The sequence below is a fragment of the Diadema setosum genome, chromosome 17, assembly GCF_964275005.1.
Source record: "Diadema setosum chromosome 17, eeDiaSeto1, whole genome shotgun sequence".
NCBI lineage: Eukaryota > Metazoa > Echinodermata > Echinoidea > Diadematoida > Diadematidae > Diadema > Diadema setosum.
This window is the reverse complement of record NC_092701.1, coordinates 25,124,371-25,151,345: the sequence shown is the minus strand read 5'-3', so window position 1 is coordinate 25,151,345 and position 26,975 is coordinate 25,124,371. Positions and strand designations below refer to the sequence as shown.

General features: G+C 40.4%; 1 protein-coding gene across 1 annotated transcript; it reads right to left on the bottom strand.

Moving 5' to 3' along the window:
• Positions 1-10,065: 10,065 nt before the first annotated feature.
• LOC140240560 (uncharacterized) lies at positions 10,066-25,501 on the bottom strand. The gene is made up of 8 exons (XM_072320323.1): positions 25,387-25,501; positions 24,600-24,674; positions 23,850-24,119; positions 23,194-23,413; positions 22,417-22,484; positions 20,526-20,637; positions 11,623-11,845; positions 10,066-10,827 (listed from the first exon to the last, which is right to left on the bottom strand). Exons 1-8 carry the CDS (start codon positions 25,433-25,435, stop codon positions 10,066-10,068), a joined length of 1,779 nt encoding a protein of 592 aa, XP_072176424.1. The 5' UTR covers positions 25,436-25,501.
• Positions 25,502-26,975: the final 1,474 nt, after the last annotated feature.

Genomic DNA, 26,975 nt, shown 5'->3' with positions numbered 1-26,975 from the left:
GTATGTGGAATATAGCGGCGCTACTGTGGCAATACAAACGCCTTCAGAGTGTATGAGCACGTGTTTAAAGAATTCACACCAGCGTTGATCTAAAAATAGTATGGGTGTGTGAACCAATATCAGCGGTGAGGCAGGCTAGGCGAGAGAGAGAGACCGAGAGAAAATACATACGAGGGGGGTACCCTCCCCAAATGTTATTTGTCTTTGTTCATTTTTCACTGCAGTCATTTTCTTTCATCAGTCTTATAAACTAGAACGTCCATACCACTATTCTTTGTCCCAGAATAGGTTTGGCATGCTTTATGCATGAGCGAATAATTTCCACACGCCGTAAAAAATTTGTCAATCGTTAGTTGATTTTAGCACAAACGAACTGCCATTGCACACCGCTAATACATACGTAATACAAACAAACACCAACAAACACTCAAACAAATCCTCGTAATGCAAATAAACCAACTCAACACTTTTTTCCTTGATATTCATTGATTTCATTCAAATCATTCATAAATCGACTCATTCTGGGTGTAACATGAAAAAAAAAGTTACAAATGGCAATTCGAAACAGAAACAAATCCATTTGTCAATTCATACCACAAATAATCTCACTTCAACAAAGATAACTCGATTATAGACCAACCCTACTAACAATTTCTTCACGAGAAAGTTTTGACATGTAGGGCCCTACCAAACCTATATTCCTTGAATACATTGGTTTGGATCATGTAACACCTTCTTACTTACAAGGGCATATACATAAAAAAAAACACAAATACATTACACGAATCTAGAATGAAATCAGTCATAAAAAACCCGACCACCCCCTCCCCTCCCCAACCGAAACAAATCTAGGGCCTTCATCTATCCTAAATATTAAATCCTACCAACATCTGTCATACCATATCCTTCTTCAAATCCAATCCCCAACCCACCAACCCCTGATTAAACAAAACCTAAATCATCCCACACCCACATTCACCAACCCAAATACATACACACACACACACACACGCACACACACACACACACACACACACATACGAAGGTTCCGTTATTCCGAAGTTTCGTTTTTTCCGAGGCTTCATTTTAATATCCGAAACACACAATTCCCTATACCTAGAGGCTCGTTGATCCAAAAAATGAAATTCGGAATAACGAACCTTCGGAATAATGAGCCTTCGGACGAATGAGCCTTCAGAGTAACAAACTTTTGCAATAACGAAATGTAACCCCCTTTCCACATACCGACGCACACCCGAACCGATACCACATTCCTTCCCGATGAAACGATTTCCCAATGTTGATAAATAAGACATAATGGACCGTATGCAGAAAAGCAGCATCTGCCCGCACGCAAGCTCCACTCCGAATTCATAATTATACAAATCTGCCAAACAAACTCATCAAATTCAAAGCTGCTGATAAAATCAATATCAACGTTTATGCCAGCAACAGCTTACTAGTTATCCCTCCCCACGCGCAGCTAAAAAAACACATACGCAAAAAAACTGACATAATAAACACATTCTTCCATATCACACACACACACACACACACACGCACGCACGCACAAACGGACACTAAATTATCATGTGCAAGCGCACATACACACTTCCTTGAAACCTCACCATGACTTTTTACATGGCATGTTTGCATGGATGTAGCCATGTAAGTTATGTGTTAGTATTTCAATGATTATGTCCAGAACGATATTACCCAGCAAAACGTGCTTCGAGGGCGGGCGACAATCTGTGCCGCCAGCCCCCTACACGGATTGTCGCCAGGCGACAATCCGTGTAGGGGGCGACAATCCGTGCCGCCAACGCCCGTCACGGATTGTCGCCCCGAGCAGGAGGCGACAATCCGTGTAGGGGCGACAATCCGTGTCGCAACACAGGTATCTTCAATGAGGTATACAGATAGATCATGTACATTTACAGCGTATCGAGAAAACACTCCAAAATAACATCCATTAATACAGTGTGTAATGTTATGTGGGTGTTATGTGGCATTCCAGACTCTGAAGCAAGATGGATGCGGACGTGTGACCAACGGGATGGTGATCGTTTTCCTACAATAAACGGCGTTCATATCTGGAGATGGTTGTATTTTATATACAAGTTTCGTTCTTATGTGTTCGAGAAGTGGTCGGACCCGTAACAGTTGGGGGCTTGCGCCGGGAACAGATATGGACAAAGAAACCAGGAAAATTGGTTTGGTAAGGAAATGTCACACCGTTTGGGCATGGTCGTGCAAGTAAAGCGCGACGGCTTCGTTTACCGTGTATTATCGGTAGAGCATGTATGCATGCAGTGCTGCATACGCTGCGTATATGTATTGCATAGGTATTGTAGATACTGTACGCGAATGAACGTGTATACTATTACACGGGGTGCGCGGTTTGTTGAGTATCAATAAATCTGCGGGTTAGCGGGTGGAATTTGATTCGTACCCGTGGTTTTCTGCATCAAACGTGTGCAGGGATTGGACTGGTAGTGGCACATGTGGTAATTAGAGTCTAAACTGTTAGTGGTAGAGTATTAACATGATTAAGTGCTCTGAATAGGTTCTAACCTTACAGTTTAGTGTCTGCAGTGAGTGAGTTTGTTGTAATTATGGAAGGTGATGAATTTTCGCTGAGAGAATTTATAGGAGATCCAGCAATAGAGAAATTACTCCTGTGCAAGAAGTATGAACTAGTTCAGGTTGCTTGTCACTACGAAGTGCCAGGTGTAAAGCGCTATATGCGCAAATCAGAGATTTTGCGTGACATTGTAGAATTTCTGGTGGAGGAGGAAGTCCTTCCTCCTGAGGCAGCTAAGGAAATTTCTGTAACTCCTCGATCTACATGTAAGTCCCCTGGTCAAGATTCTCAGGCTGGAGAATGTAGGGTGTCAGACAATGAGGTGAGGATTAAAGAGCTGGAGTTAGAAAAAGCTAGGATAGACCTTGAGAGGGAGAGGATAGCTGCTATGAATGTGAATCGAAGTGGCCACTATGAGAATGAGAGGTATTTCGATGTTGCAAAATTTGCAAGGATGGTTCCTTCTTTCGAAGAGGATGGAGTGGAGAAGTATTTCCCACACTTTGAGAAGGTAGCCCAAAGCATGGTTTGGCCTAGGGAGAAGTGGTCTTCCTTGGTACAGTGTAAGCTAGTTGGTAAAGCGAGGGACGCTTACTTAGCTATGTCGTTGAGTGATGTTGGTGATTATGATAAGGTGAAGAAGGTAGTGCTGAAGGCGTATGAACTCGTGCCCGAAGCGTATCGCCAACGGTTCCGTAGTACACGCAAACAGGACTCACAGACACACTCTGAGTTTGCTAAAGAGAAAGAGCAGTTGTTTGACAGGTGGTGTTTGTCTGTTCAGGCGGAGAGTTATGCTCAGTTGCGTGAAATTATCTTACTGGAAGAGTTCAAGCGCAGTGTGCGCCAGGAGGTGCGCGTGCATCTCGAAGAACAGCGCGTAGATACATTGGAGGAAGCGGCAAGAATTGCTGATGATTATGCACTCACGCACAAAAGCAAGCAAAAAGCAAAAAAAGATGACAGTGCACCTGTCAAACAATCACAACAGGGCGATACTAGCACAAAAAGGCCTATTGTGTGTTACAACTGTAAGAAACCAGGGCACATCAAACCAAAATGTCCACTGCTCCAACAAAAGAAACATGACTCAGGTGCTCACCCAAATGCACTTGTGAAAAATGTGACACAATCACTAAAAGAGAAAATTCAACCTGCTGACATGGAAAAAGTACAAAAACAGTATGAACCATTTGTATCGGTTGGATATGTATCTTTACCAGGTAGTGATGAGGCAAGGAAAGTGAAAGTGCTCAGAGATACTGGAGCGTCTCAGTCCTTGATTTTAGAAAGCGTGCTGTCTTTCTGTGATGAGTCTTCAGTTGGTGCAAGTGTTCTGCTCCATGGTGTTGAAGGTGGATATGTGAATGCTCCTCTTCATGAAGTAGACTTGAAATCAGACCTCGTTTCTGGTAAAGTGAAAGTGGGTGTTCGACCGTCTCTTCCTGTGAAAGATGTTTCAGTCATCTTGGGCAATGATCTTGCTGGTGAGAGAGTTGTGTCTTCCCCAATCGTGACTGAACGACCGTGTGCAAGTGATGAAACAAATCGCTTGGTTGAGGAATTTCCTCATGTGTTCCCAGCATGTGCTGTAACGCGTTCTATGGCAAGGAATGCGGAGTCTGAGGAGAAGACTGCTGAGTTAGACATTGATCTAGGAGACTCATTCTTTTGTCGCTTGGTTGATGATGAGCCTGTTTCTAGTATGAATGAGGCTGTGCATAATCTTAGTGCGGATGTTAAATCTGAACCAGTGACTTTGAATAAGACCAGGTTGTTGGAGGAACAACAGAAAGATCCTCAGTTGATTTCATTGAGTGAGAGAGCTGTATCTGAGGAGGAGGCACTGACTATGCCTGTGTGCTACTACAGGAAATCAGGTGTTCTGATGAGAAAGTGGAGGCCACCAGATGTTCAGGCGGATGAAGTATGGAAAGAAGTCCATCAGATTGTCGTTCCTGCGGTGTATAGACGGGACATTATCAGTCTTGCTCATGAAGCCCCACTTTCAGGCCATTTGGGAGTTCACAAAACTCAGGAGAAAATTCTTTCCCATTTCTTTTGGCCGGGAGTGCAGAGTGACGTTGCAAAATTTTGTAGAAGCTGTCATGCATGTCAGGTTGTAGGCAAACCAAACCAGAAAATCCCATCAGCTCCATTGAAGCCAATACCAGCTTTCGACGAACCTTTTTCAAGGATCATAGTGGATTGTGTAGGTCCTTTGCCACGGACTAAAACAGGGCATGAATACTTGTTGACAATCATGTGCGCTGCGACAAGATACGTAGAAGCAATTCCACTGAGAAACATTACAGCGCGTAGTGTAACACAAGCATTGGTGAAATTTTTCACCACTGTAGGACTGCCGAAAATAGTACAGTCAGATCAGGGATCGAACTTTATGTCTAAGGTGTTCAAACAGGTACTGCAAGAACTAGGCATAAAGCATGTGACTTCTAGTGCATACCATCCAGAGTCCCAGGGAGCACTAGAGAGATTCCACCAAACATTGAAGAATATGTTGAAAACATATTGCATGGAAACAGAGAAGCAGTGGGATGAAGGAGTTCCCATGTTGTTGTTTGCTGTGAGAGATTCAGTACAGGAATCACTTGGATTTAGTTCATTTGAGCTAGTCTATGGTCATGCAGTGCGTGGGCCATTGAAGTTGTTGAAGGAGAGACTGGTGTCTGATGACACACAAACAAATGTGTTGGAATATGTGTGCACTTTCAGAGAAAGACTACACAAGGCATGGAATTTTGCAAGACACAATTTGTTGGATTCTCAGGATAGAATGAAGACATGGTATGACAGAAAGTCCAAAGAAAGACATTTCAAGGCAGGTGATGAAGTGCTAGTCTTGCTACCAGTCGTTGGTCATTCTCTGCAGGCTAGATTCTCTGGGCCGTATACCATTGCTGAGAAAGTAGGAGAGGTAGACTATGTGGTGCAAACTCCAGATAGACACAAAAAGAAACGCATTTGCAATATGAACATGCTGAAAGCATATGTTCGGAGGGAGAATGGGGTTGCAGCACAATCCGTGTTGAGTGTTGTGGAAGCAGGTGACTCGCAGTGTGAGGAGGCAGAAGAAATCTGTGAAATCGAAAAACAAGATCCATGTGTGAAGTTGAAGAATTCAAATGTTCTTGTTCACATAGATGACAAACTGAATCATTTGAGTGAGACTCAGAGGGATGATGTGATAGGAGTATTGGATGAATATCCTCAGTTGTTTTCTGACGTTCCCTCTCGAACTGATGTGGTGAAACATGATGTTGATGTTGGAGACACTGATCCAATCAAACAACCACCATATCGAACAAATCCCACAAAAATGAAACACATGGACAATGAGATAGAATACATGCTGCGCAATGGCATCATAGAGCCAAGTAATAGTGCATGGTCGTCCCCATGTATTCTGGTACCAAAACAAGACCAAACATACCGTTTCTGCACAGATTACAGAAAAATAAACTCTTGCACAAAAACCGACTCATATCCGATCCCGCGCATCGATGACTGCATCGATAGAATAGGCAAAGCGAAGTATGTAAGCAAGTTTGACCTGCTGAAAGGTTATTGGCAGATACCTTTAACACAGAGAGCAAAGGAGATTTCTGCATTTGTAACTCCACAGGGCCTTTTCCAGTATGCCGTGATGCCGTTCGGCATGAAGAATGCCCCGGCTACATTCCAACGAATGATGAATGAGTTGATTCGTGGATTGGATGGCTGTGAGGTGTACCTCGATGATGTGGTGATTTACAGCGATTCTTGGGATGACCATGTGAAAACGGTGAGAGAGTTGTTCAAGCGGTTGTCAGCAGCAAGTCTCACAGTTAATCTGGTGAAAAGTGAGTTTGGGTATGGTGAAGTGCAGTTTCTTGGTCACGTCGTTGGTCATGGTCAAGTTCGACCAATTTCAGCGAAAGTGGAAGCAGTGGTAAACTTCCCTACTCCGACCAACCGAAGGGAGCTGATGCGGTTTCTAGGGATGGCTGGATACTACCGGCGGTTCTGTCATAATTTTTCTGATGTTGTCGCCCCCCTGACGAACCTACTGCGCAAAGAGGTGAAGTTCATCTGGTCCAGCGACTGTGAGGACGCTTTCAACCAGGCGAAAGCTCTTCTGTCTACCAGTCCGGTACTGAGGGCGCCAGACTTCAACCAGCCGTTCACCTTGATGGTGGATGCCAGCGACATTGGTGCAGGTGCTGTGCTGACTCAGCGGGATACCGATGGACTCAATAAACCGGTATCCTATTTCTCCAAGAAGTTCTCGCGAACGCAACGCAACTACTCGACTGTCGAGAAAGAAACACTTGCGTTGGTCCTGGCACTGCAACACTTTGATGTGTATGTGAGTGGTGCCCAAATAACTGTGTTCACAGACCATAACCCTCTGACTTTCCTGCACAAGATGAGAAATAAGAATCAGAGACTGACGCGTTGGAGCTTGCTACTCCAGGAGTACAATTTGGACATTCGTCATGTGCCAGGAAAAGACAACCTTGTTGCAGATGCCTTATCTCGCGTGTGAACTTTGTAGATGACTTATATTTTGAATGTTGAAAGCGATGAAAGAACGCTTTGCTGGCAAAGGCATATCTTTGTGTGAAATATGACCCGAGGAGCGACATCAATAAATGAACGCTTTGGTGACAAAGGAAAATCTTTGTGTGAAATGTGACACCATGAACACATGCTAATTTCGCGTTAAAATTACAACTTTGAAGTTCATGAACGAGTTTGAACTCTAAAGGAGCCATTCAAGTTTTCACGAGAACAGTAAATGCACGAAAAACTGATTGAACTCTATGAGGAACTTTGAAATGTGCTCTTTAACTGAATCGCATGTAGATACCTTGTGTGGAATTTAACACATTTATTTTGTTGTTTTATTGTTTCACGTGACAGATGTGAGTGATCAAATTCATGTTCTGTACCATCATTATGGAAAATTGTTCTGTTCAAAGCCTTGCCACATTGTATAAAACATGATTTATACAAACACAAAAAGGACAAAAGCATTTGATAATGCAATGGGATCTTTATCTTTAACAAAAAAAAAACAGAAAAGAAAAGAAAGAAGCGCATTCCTAAGTGTTTGGTTATACAGTTTTCAAAATAATGATTGTGGTCAAGCTTTCATGCATGCTGTATGCATGTTTATGCTATAACTTTGTGATAGTGGTTCACAGAATATAAGGTTTAGCCGTATGGAAAACGTTTGTGCTTTAATATGACTTACAGTGTAAATGCACACATGTTAAGATTGGAGTATTCTGTGTGTTAATTTGTTTACTGGTTAATAGAACCAGGGTGGTCGGAACCAAGCCAGCACGATGTTATATACATACATGTATGTACATAGTGAAGCACTTTGCAAAAGTAATTTTTGAGAGGTTAAGCTTCTTGATTACAGCTTTAGTATGTGTATTGTGAAGCAAGCATTTTGAGAGCAGGTAATACAAATGTAATCAAAACAGTATTTTGGTTGTTGAGCTACCTAGCTCCTGTCGTAAAGCACAGGTTGCATCATGGTTATGTGTAACATTCTTTTGTTGGAAAAAAACAAAACAAAACGAAAAGAAACAAAGATACAGTGTACAAATGATGTATGGATAGTTTCACAAAACGCACGTTGAGTACATTCTGTACAAACAGTGATAAAGATGAGAGTTGAAACGGTTGTGTTAATCTGCTTTTCAAAAAATAATACCAAGTGCATGTACATTGTACACCTATTGTATTCTATTGAGTGCAGATTATATGATTGCTTTGACGAGCTCCAGAATGTTACTGTTGTCAAGGGTTAAAGAGACAACTCAAACTTTTACTCAAATTTATGGTTTCAATTTCGGGAATATTATCCAGCTATCAGTACCGCTGTACAGTGTGAAGACTATCTGATCATGTGAAGTCACATGCAAGACTGTAGACACAGAATATGCTACATGTACATAATTTGTTAGACAGCAGTGCTGCTAAAAGCTTTCGATTGTTTGTGCCTCTTTATAGGCACACGTGTTGTTGTGCCACTGTTGTAAATTGCATAGCATTTATCCTTTCAGAATTTTTGTGACTGTATGCATGTACAGGATTGAGAAGGAGTTGATTACAGGCAGGTTCAATATATTTTATGTGTTCAAACTATATGCATGATACTGTACACGGTCAAGTTTACATCACATATGTCTTACAAGTTGCATATATACACAGTCTAGAGCTAGAAACAAACATACTGTAACAAGGAGATGTAAGTGCCAGAAGATTTGATGTCATGCTTTTTATTATACATGTACACTGTAGTTCGTGTAGGTTGTTATGTAGTTTAGACACGAGATCCTTCTCTACAATATAATTGTTACGGATCTCTCTCTTTAGGAGGGAGGTGTTATGTGGGTGTTATGTGGCATTCCAGACTCTGAAGCAAGATGGATGCGGACGTGTGACCAACGGGATGGTGATCGTTTTCCTACAATAAACGGCGTTCATATCTGGAGATGGTTGTATTTTATATACAAGTTTCGTTCTTATGTGTTCGAGAAGTGGTCGGACCCGTAACAGTAAACATGAATGTGATTTGTCCTGTCAAGGATTCCACTTGTTGCTATAAGTCCTAAGTGTATTTACAAATCAAGTTTATCTTACACATCTTATAGTAACTCAACCAATATGAGTTTTCACAAAATGGAGTTAATGTGTCACTAACACGAATATTGCAAAGAACGGGTTTTGAATGATGACAATGATGCTTCATATATAATTTTCATCAGTGGATTATGATAAACATCACAGGTTATAATTATTTTGCTTTGCGTTCGTTCATAAATATTACTTTTGCTTTTCACTTGAATTCAACCTGTTAAGGACGAAGGTCGAATCCTCTTTGAAGGCTCTCTTCAAAAAGTCATTTGTTCTCATACTTCCGGGTTATACTGCATGGTTGTAATTAGGTTTATAAAGCTTAAATGATTCCCTAACGCTCCATGACGAATAGTTCACAGATAACTTAGCCAAAACATAAGTTGATATTTTAGAAGTTTTGTTAGTGCGCACCTTCTTACTATTTTCGGATTAACAAACCTTATATTATTTTTGGATTAACGAACCTTTGGAATATCGAACTGTATTTCAATTTCAGATTGACGAATTTCCGGACGAACGAACCTTATGATCAACAAGCCTTCGGAAATCTGAACTTTATTCAATTTTCGGATATTCGAATCTATTATATGTTAGGATTAACGAACCTTCCAAATTCCAAATTTCATATCATTTTTAGACCAACGAACCTTCTGAATTACTCCGCAAATTTTCGACTTAAGGAACTCAATTTAATTTTTAGAATAACAAACATGTATTTATTGCGTGTTATGGAATAACGAACATCCGGAATGACCAACATCGTATATTCGTCGTTGTTGTGAAATTATTTACCAGTTTGCAAAATAAGTATAAAGGCATCTTTACAGTTCTGGTTCGCGAGGAATACTCTCATACACTGTTGAATTGAAGTGATCTTGGTGGGAAATTTCGTTTTCGTACAAATCTATCTTTGTGGAAGACAAGCTGTTGTGGCTCTCACAACCATCAATGACGCTTTCACCAGGATCTGTTTCTAAAACAAGATAGCCATGTTCATCCACCTCATGCTCCACTCGTGACATGCTAGGATAGATAGATACCGCATATAAATGATCGTTTCGGGTCATTGCATAAGGGCCAAATTCGGCATTTCCTTCGATATTCCAGTAGGTAGGACAGTACTGTGGTTCTGGAATAGGCGCGGATTGTTCGGAAGCTGAGGGAATTTCGTGGTAAATTGACGATTGGCATTTCCCACATTGACTAGCGTCATCTACACCTCTGGACTGAATAGATGACGCTATGCTGATTTCTTTACCACATGGTGAGACACTTGCTTCAGGATGAAATCTAGTAGCTCTGTGTAGACTGACATTGGAAAGGAGGTAGCCGTCTTCATCAATATCTTCTTCCTCTTTATTAAAATGCCTGGATTGAAGAAATATTACCTTCTTCTTCCCTTTCTTCTCTGAACCTGACATGTCCATGTATAGTACTTTCGTGTTATCCGCTGCCTCATTATTACACTCGTGTTTACCACCCTGGTGTATGACGTCATGAGGACATGATCTAGTGTATGCTGAACCTCTCCCGCTCCTCTGTCTAGTTTCACGAGATCGGTCCGTTGAAGATGACGTATGACCCTGTATCAGGAAACCCACAAAAAATCGCCAGGAGGCATATCTATATGAGGATAGCTTCTGAAAAGGGAAATATCATTACTCAGCAAACTTTCATGTTTCCTCATCATCAAAATACATGATTAGAAATCAAAACAAACAGGAATGATGCTTTAGAGAAAAGGAGATCCGAAAAATACCGTCTATTCTAGTGCAATGAGTCAACTTATGTCGACGATTTGTGTGTGGACTAAGTTGACATTCAAAACTAAAAAGCAACTACAGGTACAGATTTACAGATAGACGTAGATCTCGGGGCACTTAGTTGCATTAGTTTAGCATGATCATATCAAAATATCAAAGGTACCGCTGACTGAAATATACAGTGGACTCCCGTTATAACGAAGTCCTCGGGACCGGCAGTTTTCTTTCGTCTTTATCGAAATTTGGTAGTAAACGAACAGTTAAACAATTAAAAAAAACAACATATAGTGGATAATTTTGCGGAATTGTATCATAACCGTGTTCGATATAACGAGAGTGCAGTGCACTGTAATCACCTACGTTTGCTCGATGGACAGAGATAAAAGAATTTGCTCTATACCAAAGCCCGCAACACGCTCTGAATTGAAACACACTCACACACACACACACAAACACACACACACACGTTGAGGGGTTTCTTGCTTTCTGTTCCTTTTTGAAGCCTGCTCACCCCCTTAAGATATATATATATATATATATATATATATATATATATATACACTTTCACATGTAAAACCACAACCTGCGAACCCGAATTTATGTGTCGTTAATCACCTCTGCTGAGTTCTGATACGTGTTCTCTCGGTGACCGATAGCGCCTCCAGATTTGTTGCCTGGATGTTGAGGCAAAATCCGACCTGCTGAATAAGTGTCGATACTGGTAGAGTGCAATGAAACAACACCGTCTGTTGAGCCTTGAGTCGAAGTGTTTAGAGGATTCAGCTGCGACTGCTCTTCACGTGAGTTGACATTTGACTGACCCGAAGCCTCTGGATGCCTATATGTATCACATCGCATAAAATAAAAAGGAAAAACGTTAAGAAGTGAATGCATACTGTCAAACTGGAGGAGATGTAATTATAGACCGTGTTGCGACACGGATTGTCGCCCCCTGCTCGGGGCGACAATCCGTGACGGGCGTTGGCGGCACGGATTGTCGCCCCCGTCACGGATTGTCGTCTGGCGACAATCCGTGACGAGGGCTGGCGGCACGGATTGTCGCCCGCCCGCGAAGCACATTTTGCTGGGTAATATCGTTCTGGACATAGTCATTGAAATACTAACACATAACTAACATGGCTACATCCATGCAAACATGCCATGTAAAAAGTCATGGTGAGGTTTCAAGGAAGTGTGTATGTGCGCGCGCACATGATAATTTAGTGTCCGTTTGTGCGTGTGTGTGTGTGTGTGTGTGTGTATGATGGAAGAATGTGTTTATTATGTCAGCTTTTTGCGTATGTGTTTTTTAGCTGCGCGTGGGTAGGGATAAGCTGTTGCTGGCATAAACGTTGATATTGATTTTATCAGCAGCTTTGACTTTGATGAGTTTGTTTGGCGGATTTGTTTATGAATTCGGAGTGGTGCTTGCGTGCGGGCGGATGCTGCTTTTCTGCGTACGGTCCATTATGTCTTATTTATCAACATTGGGAAGTCGTTTCATCAGGAAGGAATTTGGTATCGGTTCGGGTGTGTGTGTGTGTGTGTGGGGAGGGGGTTACATTTCGTTATTGCAAAAGTTCGTTATTCTGAAGACTCTTTAGTCCGAAGGTTCTTTATTCGAAGGTTCGTTATTCCGAATTTCATTTTTGGATCAACGAACCTCTATAGGTACAGGGAATTGTGTGTTTCGGATAAATGAAGCTTCGGAAAAAAACCGAACCTTCCGAATAACGAACCTTCGCGCGCGCGTGTGTGTGTGTGTGGGTGTGTGTGGGTGTGTGTGTGTGTGTGTATGTATATGGGTTGGTGAATGTGGGTGTGGGATGATTAAGGCTTTGGTTATTCAGGGGTTGGTGGGTTGGGGATTGAATTTGAAGAAGGATAGTTTATAAATGGTATGACAGATTTTGGTAGGATTTAATATGTAGGATAGATGTAGGCCCTAGATTTGTTTCGGTTGGGGGGGGGGGGGGGTTGGTCGGGTTTTTTATGACTGATTTCAATCTAGATTTGTATAATGTATTTGCTTGGTTTTTTTATGTATATGCCCTTATAAGTAAGGAGGTGTTACATGATCCAAACCAATATATTCAAGGGATATAGGTTTGGTAGGGCCCTACATGTTAAAACTTTCTCGTGAAGAAATTGTTAGTAGGGTTGGTCTATAATCGAGTTATCTATGTTGAAGTGAGATTATTTGTAGTATAAAATGAAAAATGGATTTGTTTGTGTTTCGAATTGCCATTTGTAACTTTTTTGTTCATGTTACACCCAGAATGGGTCGATTTATGAATGACTTGAATGAAATCAATAAATATCAAAGAAAAAAAGTGTTGAATTGGTTTATTTGCATTATGAGGATTTGTTTGAGTGTTTGTTGGTGTTTGTTTGTATTACGTATGTATTAGCGGTGTGCATATGGCAGTTCGTTTGTGCTAAAATCAACTAACGATTGACAAATTATTTACGGCGTGTGGAAATTATTCGCTAATGCATAAAGCATGCCAAACTTATTCTGGGACAAAGAATAGTGGTATGGATTTGTAGTTAAGACTGATGGAAGAAAATGACTGCAATGAAAAATGAACAAAGACAGATAACATTTGGGGAGGGTACCTCCCTCGTATGTATTTTCTCTCGGTCTCTCTCTCGCCTAGCCCGCCTCACCGCTGAAATTGACACACCCATACTATTTTTAGATCAAAGCTGGTGTGAACTCTTTAAACTCGTGCTCACACACGCTGAAGGCATTTTCATTGCCACAGGTTGTAGCGCCTGCAGCAGAAGATTTATGGTCATTTTAGGTGGCACCCATAAACGCATGACATCGCTTGACCATTGATGCTGAACATTTTTTCCTTGTACTCTTTGAATGTATATTTTTCGAAACTCGGAAGGCAATTTTTGGGTTGGGGATGAGGTGACAGCATTTTGTTTTCACTTTTCTGGCCGGGAAGGTGTGGGACAGCGATAAATTATATAAAATGAGAACGAATTTAGTATTTCCCTATAGTCTTACCCACTTTACGCTCCATGGATATTACATTTTTTTTTTATATATTGTACTTGGGTGTCGGAGGGGTGTCCGAATGTCCTAATTTTGTTGTTGTTTTTTTTTCCGGAAATGTAATAGGCATTGCTTTATTATAACAATCTCCTTAACATAACCCAGGAAGTCATGAATATCGCTGCACAATGACAGCGTAACCACAGTTTGTCTATTCCATGACTGTAAGTAATATTTTCTTACTCTGTTTAACTTATCGATCTAGATAGTATTCTATTTGTGGTATGATTATGTTATGTAGTTTTTACATTTATGATGTTTATCCATATTTGAGCTGCACAAATAAAATTCAAACTTCAAGTTCAAAATTTCATATATCTTTCATTACTGTAAAGCAAATTAAAGAAATGCGAAAACTTTTCACAACTTGTACGTAAATTCAATTTCAGTTTTCCCCACTGTACAATGTAAGACAGTCCAATATGTGATAAATTTGCTGTCATAATACATTGACTTGGCAGGGATCGTCATATTGTACAATCTGTAACTATCCGAAAATATCCGCAACTCTCCGTAAATAGTCGCAACTCTCCGCAAGTGTTCCAAACTATTCGGAAGTTTATGCAAGTTGAAAGAACAAAATTACGTGCCAATTCGTAAGAATATCCGCAAGTGGACGCAAGTATTCGCATTTGGTCGCATCTCTCCGTATCGCCCGCATAATTTTTTCCCGTATGTTTTGTAAAAATGCTCTGGTGACAGCAAGAGATCCCCGGGTGTCCGCAGAAAAAAAAAAAAAAGACTTATTTGGACGTAACGCCGGACGCAGAGCATTATGTGACTGGGGCCTTAAGTAGACACACGAACGCTCACACACAACACACATACGTAGGGCCTACGTAGCCCACGAACACCAAACCCCTCAGATACTCATGCAGGCGCAAAACTGCGCCCACAAACACGCACCATCACATACCCTTTGATATACACATACGCCACTATTTACCACATACATACGTACGCATACAGGCACACGTATACACACAGACAAACAAACCACTACCACTATACAACCACCACACATGCACAGTTTCTATATATTGTATTATTATACTCCAAACACACACACACAACAATACGGAAACTCATACACAAGTCACTTATTGTACGCACCTACAAATCATACACGGCACATATCATGCTGCTCACAACACACACACACACACACACACACACACATACGCACAAACGGACACTAAATTATCATGTGCGCGCGCACATACACACTTCCTTGAAACCTCACCATGACTTTTTACATGGCATGTTTGCATGGATGTAGCCATGTTAGTTATGTGTTAGTGTTTCAATGACTATGTCCAGAACGATACCCAGCAAAATGTGCTTCGCGGGCGGGCGACAATCCGTGCCGCCAGCCCTCGTCACGGATTGTCGCCAGACGACAATCCGTGACGGGGGCGACAATCCGTGACGGGGGCGACAATCCGTGCCGCCAACGCCCGTCACGGATTGTCGCCCCGAGCAGGGGGCGACAATCCGTGTCGCAACATACGTCAGTGCAAACAGTAAAGACAGGCACACTTTGCAAAAGTGTGTACTCAAAAGAGAGGCTTTAAACTTTAGGGTCTATAGGCAAATGCGTAATTTCCCCCAGCTGTCTGTAATGAATAGAACAAAGAAAAAATATATAAATTTCCATGAAAATCACAATTAAGTGGTTATTTAACTAAACTGAAAGTTTGCTCATCATTAAAGTACGTTACATTTATGGCCAATATAAACTTCAAATGCAACATTAGTGTAATTTCAATTATTAGAGATGAAAACTGTTTGAAGGGTTTCTAGTGTTTTAAATCGGTAAATCTGAGAAAGCCTACATCAGACCGAAACAAAGTATTTGAAAAACTGCAAAAGAATCATGGTGCGAAATCACATAGTATAGTGTCGTTGTATCGACAGCGCTTGCCGCGTGACCATGTAGTTAAGCGTAATAAAGTCGAAAATCCTAGAGCTGACAAAAAGTGGTGTATTCATTTTGCCCTTTCTTCGTGTTCACCCGTGCCACTTTACTTTTGATTAGGTTCATTTCAATTTGAAGGTCTAGTAAGCTTGACTTCCTATTGTTATATCATTCGAGGCTTTCTCCCTGCACACTATTCAGACGACTGGTGGGAATTTTCAATAATTAAAGACTCGGTAGCACTGGAAAATGTGGGTGTCCGATTGAATCGGTCTTAATTCGCTGCCCACCGAGGCATATTCGAAACAACGAATAGTGCTCGTCAGCCAGTTGTTTTAGGGACGATTCTAGTCAAGATTTTTCTTCTCCCCTCCCCCCCCCCCCCCCCCCACTGGAAAATGTCGGTGTCCGATTGAATCGGTCTTAAGGCCCGGTCCCACTGCACTTACGGATGCAAAGAGGATGTAAAGCGTACAAAAAATCTTGCCATCCGTTGGAAAACGCTACGAATCCGCTGTGTACCCATCGCATACGTGTTTCATCCGCTCTATCCATCGAGCATCCGTCCACTGTGATTTCATCCGCGCAAAAAGTTTTAAGCTGCTTAAAACTTTTAGAACGGATGAACTTTCCGCTGTGTACCGTGTAAATCCGCGACATAGGAGCAACAAACGTTGTATGTCCGTGCGGCATCCCTTAAACGTCCGCTGCATCCTCTCTGCATCCTCTGGGCATCCTCGCAACTCACATCCGCTGCAGCTCAAAACGGAAAGAGGGAGGAAAGATGTGGTACGTGGAACGTCTTTACATCGTTAAAAGCACGTTAATAGAAAGGATGTAAGCGTATGCATCTCGTATATAAAGCATTTCGAAAGCATCCCCTCTGCATCCGCTCTGCATCCGCTCTGCATCCACTCTGCATCCGCTTTTTCTGCTATGCGTCCGTTTCGCAATTATCTCCGGTAACCCCTTCGGAGCTGTCATCCCCTTCCATCCGCTTTCATCCGCTAGGCTTCCGATGAACATCCGTTTAACATCCCCGCTACATACTACCCACGTCCGTTCTATTTCCGTTCTGTTACCGCCAATTTTCGCCAATTTTGTCAATTTCTGGAGCGGATGAAAGCGGATGAAGCCATCCCCGAAATTTTGCTCGTCCGCTGTGTCCTTTCTGCATACGCTTAGTGTCCGTCGGCCAGTGGGACTGGGCCTTTAATTCGCTGCCCACCGAGGCATATTCGAAACAACGAATAGTGCTCGTCAGCCAGTTGTTTTAGGGACGATTCTAGTCAAGATTTTTCTTCTCCCCGCCTCTTTTTTTTTTTTTTTTTTTTTTTTTTTAAGGCTGAGTATGTACTTGCACATCAGTGATCAGTGATAAAACTGTGCACGATTTGTTACGGGGATTTTCGAATATACCCGAACCGGGCCCACCTTTCGAATTCATGTATCCCCACGATACGGGGTCTGTTGCGACACGGATTGTCGCCCCTACACGGATTGTCGCCTCCTGCTCGGGGCGACAATCCGTGACGGGCGTTGGCGGCACGGATTGTCGCCCCCGTCACGGATTGCCGTCTGGCGACAATCCGTGTAGGACGCTGGCGGCACGGATTGTCGCCCGCCCTCGAAGCACATTTTGCTGGGTAATATCGTTCTGGACATAATCATTGAAATACTAACACATAACTTACATGGCTACATCCATGCAAACATGCCATGTAAAAAGTCATGGTGAGGTTTCAAGGAAGTGTGTATGTGCGCGTGCAAATGATAATTTAGTGTCCGTTTGTGTGTGTGTGTGTGTGTGTGTGTGTGTGTGTGTGATGGAAGAATGTGTTTATTATGTCAGTTTTTTGCGTATGTGTTTTTTAGCTGCGCGTGGGGAGGGATAACTAGTAAGATGTTGCTGGCATAAACGTTGATATTGATTTTATCAGCAGCTTTGAATTTGATGAGTTTGTTTGGCAGATTTGTATAATTATGAATTCGGAGTGGAGCTTGCGTGCGGGCAGATGCTGCTTTTCTGCATACGGTCCATTATGTCTTATTTATCAACATTGGGAAATCGTTTCATCAGGAAGGAATGTGGTATCTGTTCGGGCGTGCGTCGGTATGTGGGAAGGGGGTTACATTTCGTTATTGCAAAAGTTTGTTACTCTGAAGGCTCATTCGTCCGAAGGCTCATTATTCCGAAGGTTCGTTATTCCGAATTTCATTTTTGGATCAACGAACCTCTAGGTATAGGGAATTGTGTGTTTCGGATATCAAAATGAAGCCTCGGAAAAAACGAAACTTCGGAATAACGGAACCTTCGTGTGTGTGTGTGTGTGTGTGTGTGTGTGTGTGTGCGTGTGTGTATTTGGGTTGGTGAATGTGGGTGTGGGATGATTTAGGTTTTGTTTAATCAGGGGTTGGTGGGTTGGGGATTGGATTTGAAGAAGGATAGTTATAAATGGTATGACAGATGTTGGTAGGATTTAATATTTAGGATAGATGTAGGCCCTAGATTTGTTTCGGATGGGGAGGGGAGGGGGTGGTCGGGTTTTTTATCACTGATTTCATTCTAGATTCGTGTAATGTATTTGTGGGGGTTTTTTTTTATGTATATGCACTTGTAAGTAAGAAGGTGTTACATGATCCAAACCAATGTATTCAAGGAATATAGGTTTGGTAGGGCCCTACATGTCAAAACTTTCTCGTGAAGAAATTGTTAGTAGGGTTGGTCTATAATCGAGTTATCTATGTTGAAGTGAGATTATTTGTGGTATAAATTGACAAATGGATTTGTTTCTGTTTCGAATTGCCATTTGTAACTTTCTTTTTCATGTTACACCCAGAATGAGTCGATTTATGAATGATTTGAATGAAATCAATGAATATCAAGGAAAAAAGTGTTGAGTTGGTTTATTTGCATTATGAGGATTTGTTTGAGTGTTTGTTGGTGTTTGTTTGTATTACGTATGTATTAGTGGTGTGCAATGGCAGTTCGTTTGTGCTAAAATCAACTAACGATTGACAAATTTTTTACGGCGTCTGGAAATTATTCGCTCATGCATAAAGCATGCCAAACCTATTCTGGGACAAAGAATAGTGGTGTGGACGTTCTAGTTTATAAGACTGATTGAAGAAAATGACTGCAGTGAAAAATGAACAAAGACAGATAACATTTGGGGAGGGTACCTCCCTCGTATTTATTTCTCTCGGTCTCTCTCACGCCGAGCCTGCCTCACCGCTGTTATTGGTTCACACACCCATACTATTTTTAGATCAACGCTGGTGTTAATTTTTTAAACACGTGCTCATACACTCTGAAGGCGTTTGTATTGCCACAGTAGCGCCGCTATATTCCACATACACACGTAAGCATACAGGCACACGTACACACACAGACAAACAAACCACTACCACTATGACCACCACACATGCACAGTTTCTACATATTGTATTATCATACTCCAAACACACACACACACACACACACACATACACACACACACACACACACACACACAACAAATCATACACATCACATATCATGCAGCTCACAATACACACACACACACACACACGCACACACACGCACACACACACACCCACACACACACACACATACGCATAACTTACCAGTCATACCCATCCCACCAAAGCTTAACACCGGAGGAACCACCCCGAGCCCGGGGCGACAATCTGTGACGGGGCGACAATCCGTGTCGCAACAATTTTTTTGCCAACACGGATTGTCGCCTTCGAGGTCAAAAACTGGGAACTGCACAAGCGTCACGGATTGTCGCCAGGCGACAATCCGTGTAGGGGGCGACAATCCGTGCCGCCAGCGCCCGTCACGGATTGTCGCCCCGAGCAGGAGGCGACAATCCGTGTAGGGGCGACAATCCGTGTCGCAACAGGGTCTTTAAAAGATGCAATTTTTATTTCAAAAAATTATCAGAGTCATATTTACGAGATCAGCAAATCAAATCAAGATGAATGTCTTTTATTGTTTTAAAACAATACCACAAGGCTGACTCAATACTTGGACTTGGACTGGGAGAGATACTCATCTCGTATGATAAGCCTGCATTCACAAATTGGCAGTCTAACCACTCACACTTGCTTGACAGCCTCCAAAATTCAACTCCACATCATTTTGTCTTTGCTTGTTTTTCTGTGTTGTCCGTATCCTTTTCTCTAGTTTTTTGACTGTGTATACATAGGCGGCTCCTTGCCATCGATTTGGTAGTGGTTTTCGTAAAATATGTTGAAAAAAAAATACTGTATCAATGAAAGTTTTGGGCGACAGATGGAATAATAACATGATAAAATGTCTGGCGACCAGAAACTCGGGTTTTCGTGATAACAAGTCCACCCACCAATAGTTATGTAAGAAGAATACAAATCAGCAAACTTACTTCAACATTCATGTGCATTCAGTAATGTACACTCACTTCTGAATATGCTTTATTTGTTTCCTGGGTTGCATACAATGATTCCACACCCTAGATTTACAAACTAGTTGTTACAAAAATTCACCTTTTCTGTTGATGCCTACACCAAGCGATGGACAGTATGCCAACCACAGCAAAAACAACGAGAAAGGTTCCCAGGATGAACGTAATATAATCATTCTCTTGACTCTCAGGATCTGGAAGATAAGCATTAACTTCAAATTAAATTTATTATATTGACATATTTAATATAAATACATAATATTTATATATGTTCCTAATGTCACATTTTATTTCCATACAATTACTATATAAAAATATGATGTAATTATAATGTCTAATAAAACATCTATATTGAAATGAATTATAGATTATGTTAACATACATACTATGAAAATACTTTGGATAGTTAAGTAGTAAAGTGTATTACATGAAAATCTGATCTATAGGCAGCGGGCTTAGAATTTCTAAAATTTTAAAAGAATACCGGGGAACAAAATATGGTTAATGATATTGCTTACTTTATACTTCACAGTATTACTTGGCCCTTTTGCACAATGATATGGATGTAATTTCATTGCACTTGTAACCCATTTTCCCTCATTAAGCCTTTTTTTTTCAGAAAAATGTCTTTTCATTAGATCAACGAATATTTGCGTTATGATAGATACATCACGACGAAAATCTGATAATCGATGAATACTAGTTTTCTTTTTAGTTCCTGTTGAAGAACGGCGCTTTGCAATATTTTTTTCATGGATTTTTTTGTTATTCTTGTATCGATTAAAGAATTAAACACTTCTTCTCTCTGAGACAGTAACAACTTCAAAACTTGAATCCAGTTCATTGATTCATGATGAATTCACTATGAACAAACGATGAAGAACCAAATCTAGTGTGTTTCCATTTAAACAAAGTGGTGAAACAAATGATGCATTTTAGGCAATAGTAGCGAAGTAGTCCTAATGTAATTATCAAAGCAATTAATGCGTTAAGAGGTAAAAGTGGAAACACTGGAAGCAAAAATATTTTTTACTACGGGTCGAATCAATTACTAAACTCACCTGAATGAGACGTTTCAGTTGTCACTCGCAATGACGTAATTGCTTGGGTAGTCTGCGTGTGCCCTGTACATTGAGATAAACCCACTGCAATTATTGATGGTATACATGCTGATGATATAATGTCCTGAACTCCTATTCTCAAGACGGAAAATACGTTCATCATATAATTTTATTTATCTGTAAGATATCTGACTTTTTGTACGTGGTGATGATAAAAGTATGAAAATTTGTAGACCATGAATGTTCATAATGGAGATGTTGGCATTGCACAGGTTGCCGACCCTCATCCCCCCCCCCCCCAAAAAAAAAAAAAAAAAAAAAAAAAAAAAAAAATCTGGCTCTCCCGAAACAAAAATAAGGGGAAGAGGACTCAGAAATCCTGATAGCAAAAATCAAAGAAAAAAATCCAAAATTCCGCCATGAGATTCTTCCCCTCAAAGGGAATTATACACTACACAGAAAATTGACCCTCGACCCTCTTTGGCGCAGTCATCGCCCTACCAAACACACACACACACACACACACACACACACATACACACACACACACATACACACACACACAGTCACATGGCCCCTGCACTGTATTGAATTCATGTCATTGTCTTGTAATTGTATGTCCCAAATTAATTGTAATAGTAAAAAACAAAATTAAGTGATAGGCTTTGCAGATAACAGAAATTTAAGCAGATAGTCGTCATTACTCTCGATGCCTGCGAACTTCATATTAGTGAATTACCATTTTTTTTTTGTTGGTGGTGATGTTTATTCAAGTGCATAGGGGCCTTCAAGCTTATCACACTCTAGAAAAATTCCAAATATCAATTACTATTAACATTGCGATCACTTTATCATTGCACACAAAGTTTTGCTCATATTATGTTACACCGTACTTGCCAATGTAGTACATACCCTGAGCAGTGCTTTCTATACTTTGTGTAGGCATCGTGGTGATATTGCCATCTTGCCACGCTGCGTCTGTGAACAAACATTCCAATCCACAAAAACAATGACAAACTCATGAAAAGATGTGTGAAAGCACAGCAAAGAAAGGATGAATTTCAGTAACTTCATGGAGTTCAAATCAGTGGTGCCTGTGGTGTCGTAATCTCACGTGATCAGGTGGTAAAAATGTCCATCTCTTTGGCATATTTTCAATTTAAGAGTAGGAAAACATGCATTGAGCATTTCAGAGCACGTATCATGCTCACGAAGAAGATAGACCGATTATTAAAAAAAAAAATTGATATTTCCCAATGAATTACTTCACGGGATACAACACGATTGTGTATAATTCCGAGAAATCGGAAATTTGTTGGTAAGCATTGTCTCATGTCAATGCATTTGAATGACTGTTAGTAATTTCAATTTTTCTCCTATCATGCCTATCAAATATGGCAGTATTAATTCCCACTGGTGCGCTCTACGTGGTGTGTTTTAGGTGAAGGCTCAAATGGCACACATTTTTATCATCCGCACTCAGATGACGATAACTCTCGGAAAGTATAAATGCTTTAAAAAAAAAAATCCGCAAAAAAAAAGAAGTTAAGAGTATAATTTGCAGTTCCTCCCTTTCAGGTATAATGTAAAATGCTGTCCTTTTATTTCTCTTACACTATTGCACAAAGCAGAGATTTTTAAGATCATAATCACCGATAATATAGTCAAATTGATTTCAGGAGATGCCATTTGTTTTTACTTTCGACTGCTCGGCAAGAAGGGACCGAAGCGTTCCAAACCGGGAAGTAAGTCGACCATCCTGGTAGTCCCACACACTGCAGTATCGCACTCCCGTTGACGGTGTAACCTTCGTCACAGGTGAGAGTTATCTTCGACCCGAAGCTCGTGATATCCGAGTCCCAACTTCCATTGGGCACAATCTCAGGATGATCACAAAATCCGACAGAGACTTTCAATAAAGGAGACATGTATAGGGAATTCCTATGAGCCATGAGGGAAAACTTGAAATAATCATATCATTGCGATATATTACATGGAATAATCATTATGAAGAAAGATACTATAGTATGTAAACAGATTCACTTTTCTATCGCTTATGGTAAGGTTCAGATGCCTGTTCATCTGCCAAATTAAAAGACTAGCAGACTAGCACAGAACGTAAACATGATTATAAACATTGATTGTATACGATAACAGTAAATATATAGGAGTTTAATTTTGTTATTAAACATGTCAAAGATATGAGCCTGACGAAGCATATTACAGGTATTAACCATGTTAACAGTCGCTGACAAATTATACTGTCGTCATTATCATCACTGATGCTTGCCTACATTTATTTCACTCTCTGACGTCAAGAAATCTTTGCTTGTCGGATTACTCACGGTTAAATGAATGATGTCGGTCGGAGTCAAATTCTGTCGCAAGTGGACATGTCCAATTGTGAGAAAAGTTTCCGCCAGAAATGATCTGCGCATACGTTTTGGACTGAAAGCAAATGCACAATCCTTCATGCATAACAGCAACGCCATTGCTTTCGGGCTGTCTTCTACATGTAGACATGCACTCGCTTTCCGAATCAACGCCAAATCCGGTGTTAAACTCTGTTTGAAAGTTTAGTTGGTTGTCTTTGTAGCATCCAAGAAATGCAGGCTCTACGCAGTGACAGAATATTTTGATTATTTCAGCCTTCCAATACCTGATACATGTACTTTGAAGTGTGCATTATGGCCAATACATTTTAACAACAGCTATCACTAGTCACAAATCATCCCTGAAATTACAGTTTGATAAGTGTTTCTGTTTGAATACAGGTTAATCACTTTACATCTGGAGCGCCTGAAAATATCAAACACATACATACATACATACATACATACATACATACATATATGTGTGTGTGTGTGTTGACAGCGGAATCTATGGTCAGTTTCATTCCACCAAACACAATTAGCGACTAAAAGAACACTATGTTCGCATACATCAAACACACTAATTCACTCTTTCCATGCGACGAATATAATATAGAGTCACACAAAAGCATAAGAATAGATATCAATATGTTTACGAACGTCTGGACTTTATGAATGATAAGAATATATAAATGTTTTCATAAGACATTTTGAATCTCTTACCTCGGCATTGGAGTCTAACAATCCTGTTTGAGAAACACTCGGTTGCTGTCAAGCAGTCCATTACACGCAGCGAATCTGTGTATTGATATTGTACAAATCGTTCATGAAATAGATAAAGTTTGAACGCCGCATTTCTCATAAAAGTTTGATACACAGATAACGGCTCTCATGTGTAATATGTATGTAAAAAGAAAATAGCTACATAGTAACAAAACACAACGACAATATCCGCAATGAACGCAATTGGGCATTAATAAGTTTGTGTGAAGAGAAAACGAATCTTATTCTAATGAACGTTTGATTGCTGCATTTACACCATTAAGTCAAATGCTCTTTTATTATATGAAAAAAGTGAAAATATGTTGAATATTCTTTACATTTTCTGTATACTGTTGTACTCATATGACATGACGAGCCTTCGTAGTCTCCTCAAGCAGCGGTTCCAACACAAAAATTTTAAAAATTCATAACTTTTGCATCGATTGTCCAATTTTCCTCAAACTTTCACTGATGTGTTCTACTAATATTGCTGCATTCTCTCAATCCTTATGTTAATGAAGGTGAACTTGTCCTTTAAGAAAACGAATCATGGCAATGACAAAAGGCCTACCTCATTAGCTTCAGTTTATGTATTTCCATCTTTAAATATATTGCAGAGTTACGTCGGACATAAAATGTGCTTTGTAGCGATCAAGTTTTTTGATGCGATACATGCTATTCTTTCTGGGATATGGTATACATATACATTCACACATTCTGATCTGCATGCATGTAATTCTGCGGTTACCTTTACGACATGACACCACTTTAATCTTGTGTCGTGTTGCTGTAGTCATACTGGCCAAACTTGAATGACCCGTAAAGCCCTTTGCAGCCGGGAAGCCTAGCTCTTCGCAGACCAATTCAGCAGCTTTGTCGGTAAATCCATCATAGCAGACGTATTTATCCGATTCGATAACCACCAGGCCTTCAAGGGGAGACGGTCCGTCAGCCAACTTTACCGATGGTATCCCTTGAAAATTAATGACCACGGTTCGAAATGTTATTTAAGGTAACTAATAATCTATAAGCAATCATTCATGTCGTAGCTCATTCGAGGTGAAGACGATTATCAGAATTATGGTCTGAACCTTTCTTCGAGTTATACACTGTATAGTTTCCCTTTAACAATTTCCCAAAAGGAACAGAAGAAGCAATGCGATTCATATTTTTTTGTCGTTTTTAATGCAGATCGTACTCAACTTTAATTCTCCTCCTCACATTATTTTTGAAACAATATGACGAAACTGAATAAACTATCGTGAGTCAACTGGCATCAATAGAATCCATAAATGCAATTCATAAGTGACGTAAAGATCAATAATAACGCTTATTATTCTAGATATAAAAAGCGAATGTCGAGATATCAATCTATATTAACTAATAGTCGGTAAGCGTACCATTGTACTTGACGGCTTTCTGTTCATCCGGTATTGGAATAAACATTTGCACCAATTTAAGTACAATATACAGTACAATAATACATTATGACAGATACGGATACAGATTGATGGCTATTATGTGAATTGACTTTCACAGCACTCATGGGCAACGACACAACACATGGTCAAGGACATTAATAAACTCTTTCTGTTTTGCATTTTTTAAAGAATAATGGCCAGGATATCTACCAACGAAGTATTAAAAAAAATAAAATGTCAAATTTCCCGGATACTCCCCATTGCAATTGCCATCGAGTATCTTCCAGAACAAAGTACTATCGCAAATTTTATTTCGCCATGTTTCTCTTCCCTGAGCCATATCAATCCCATGAAATAATTTGATTTAATTTAATTCAATTCATTTTCATATTTCTCAATGAAGGAATGTACAACAAATTTAATAAAATAAAGTGAATCAAATTAGCAGGCTAGGATGCACAGTAAATTATTGTAAACATATTAAAAAAACATGGCGGTCACTCTTCGTAAATTTGGCTCTCTGTATAAATGCTAGAGAAAAATGATGGAACCTACTTAAAAGCAAGCGTTATAGGTTCCAAATTCTGAACAGAGGGTACAAAAACGCATAAGGAGCACGGCTGCAACATAGCACCAAAATATAGAAAACAAAACTGAGAGGCAAGGATATCGGGGAAATACTACAGTAACAGATTCTTCTCAAATACATATAGTGAAAACAAACAAATAACCACATTCTGCAGACGTGTGAACAGTTGTTCTAGAGATGTTAACAACATGGTGTGATAATACGATTTGAACTATACTGCAGACACTCGACATGTGGGTCCTCAGAAGAGACATGGGAAGCCTTATAAAGGGAGAGAGAACATGCATGTACCCACAATTCAAAAAAGATTTACCAGCTAGTAGCAAT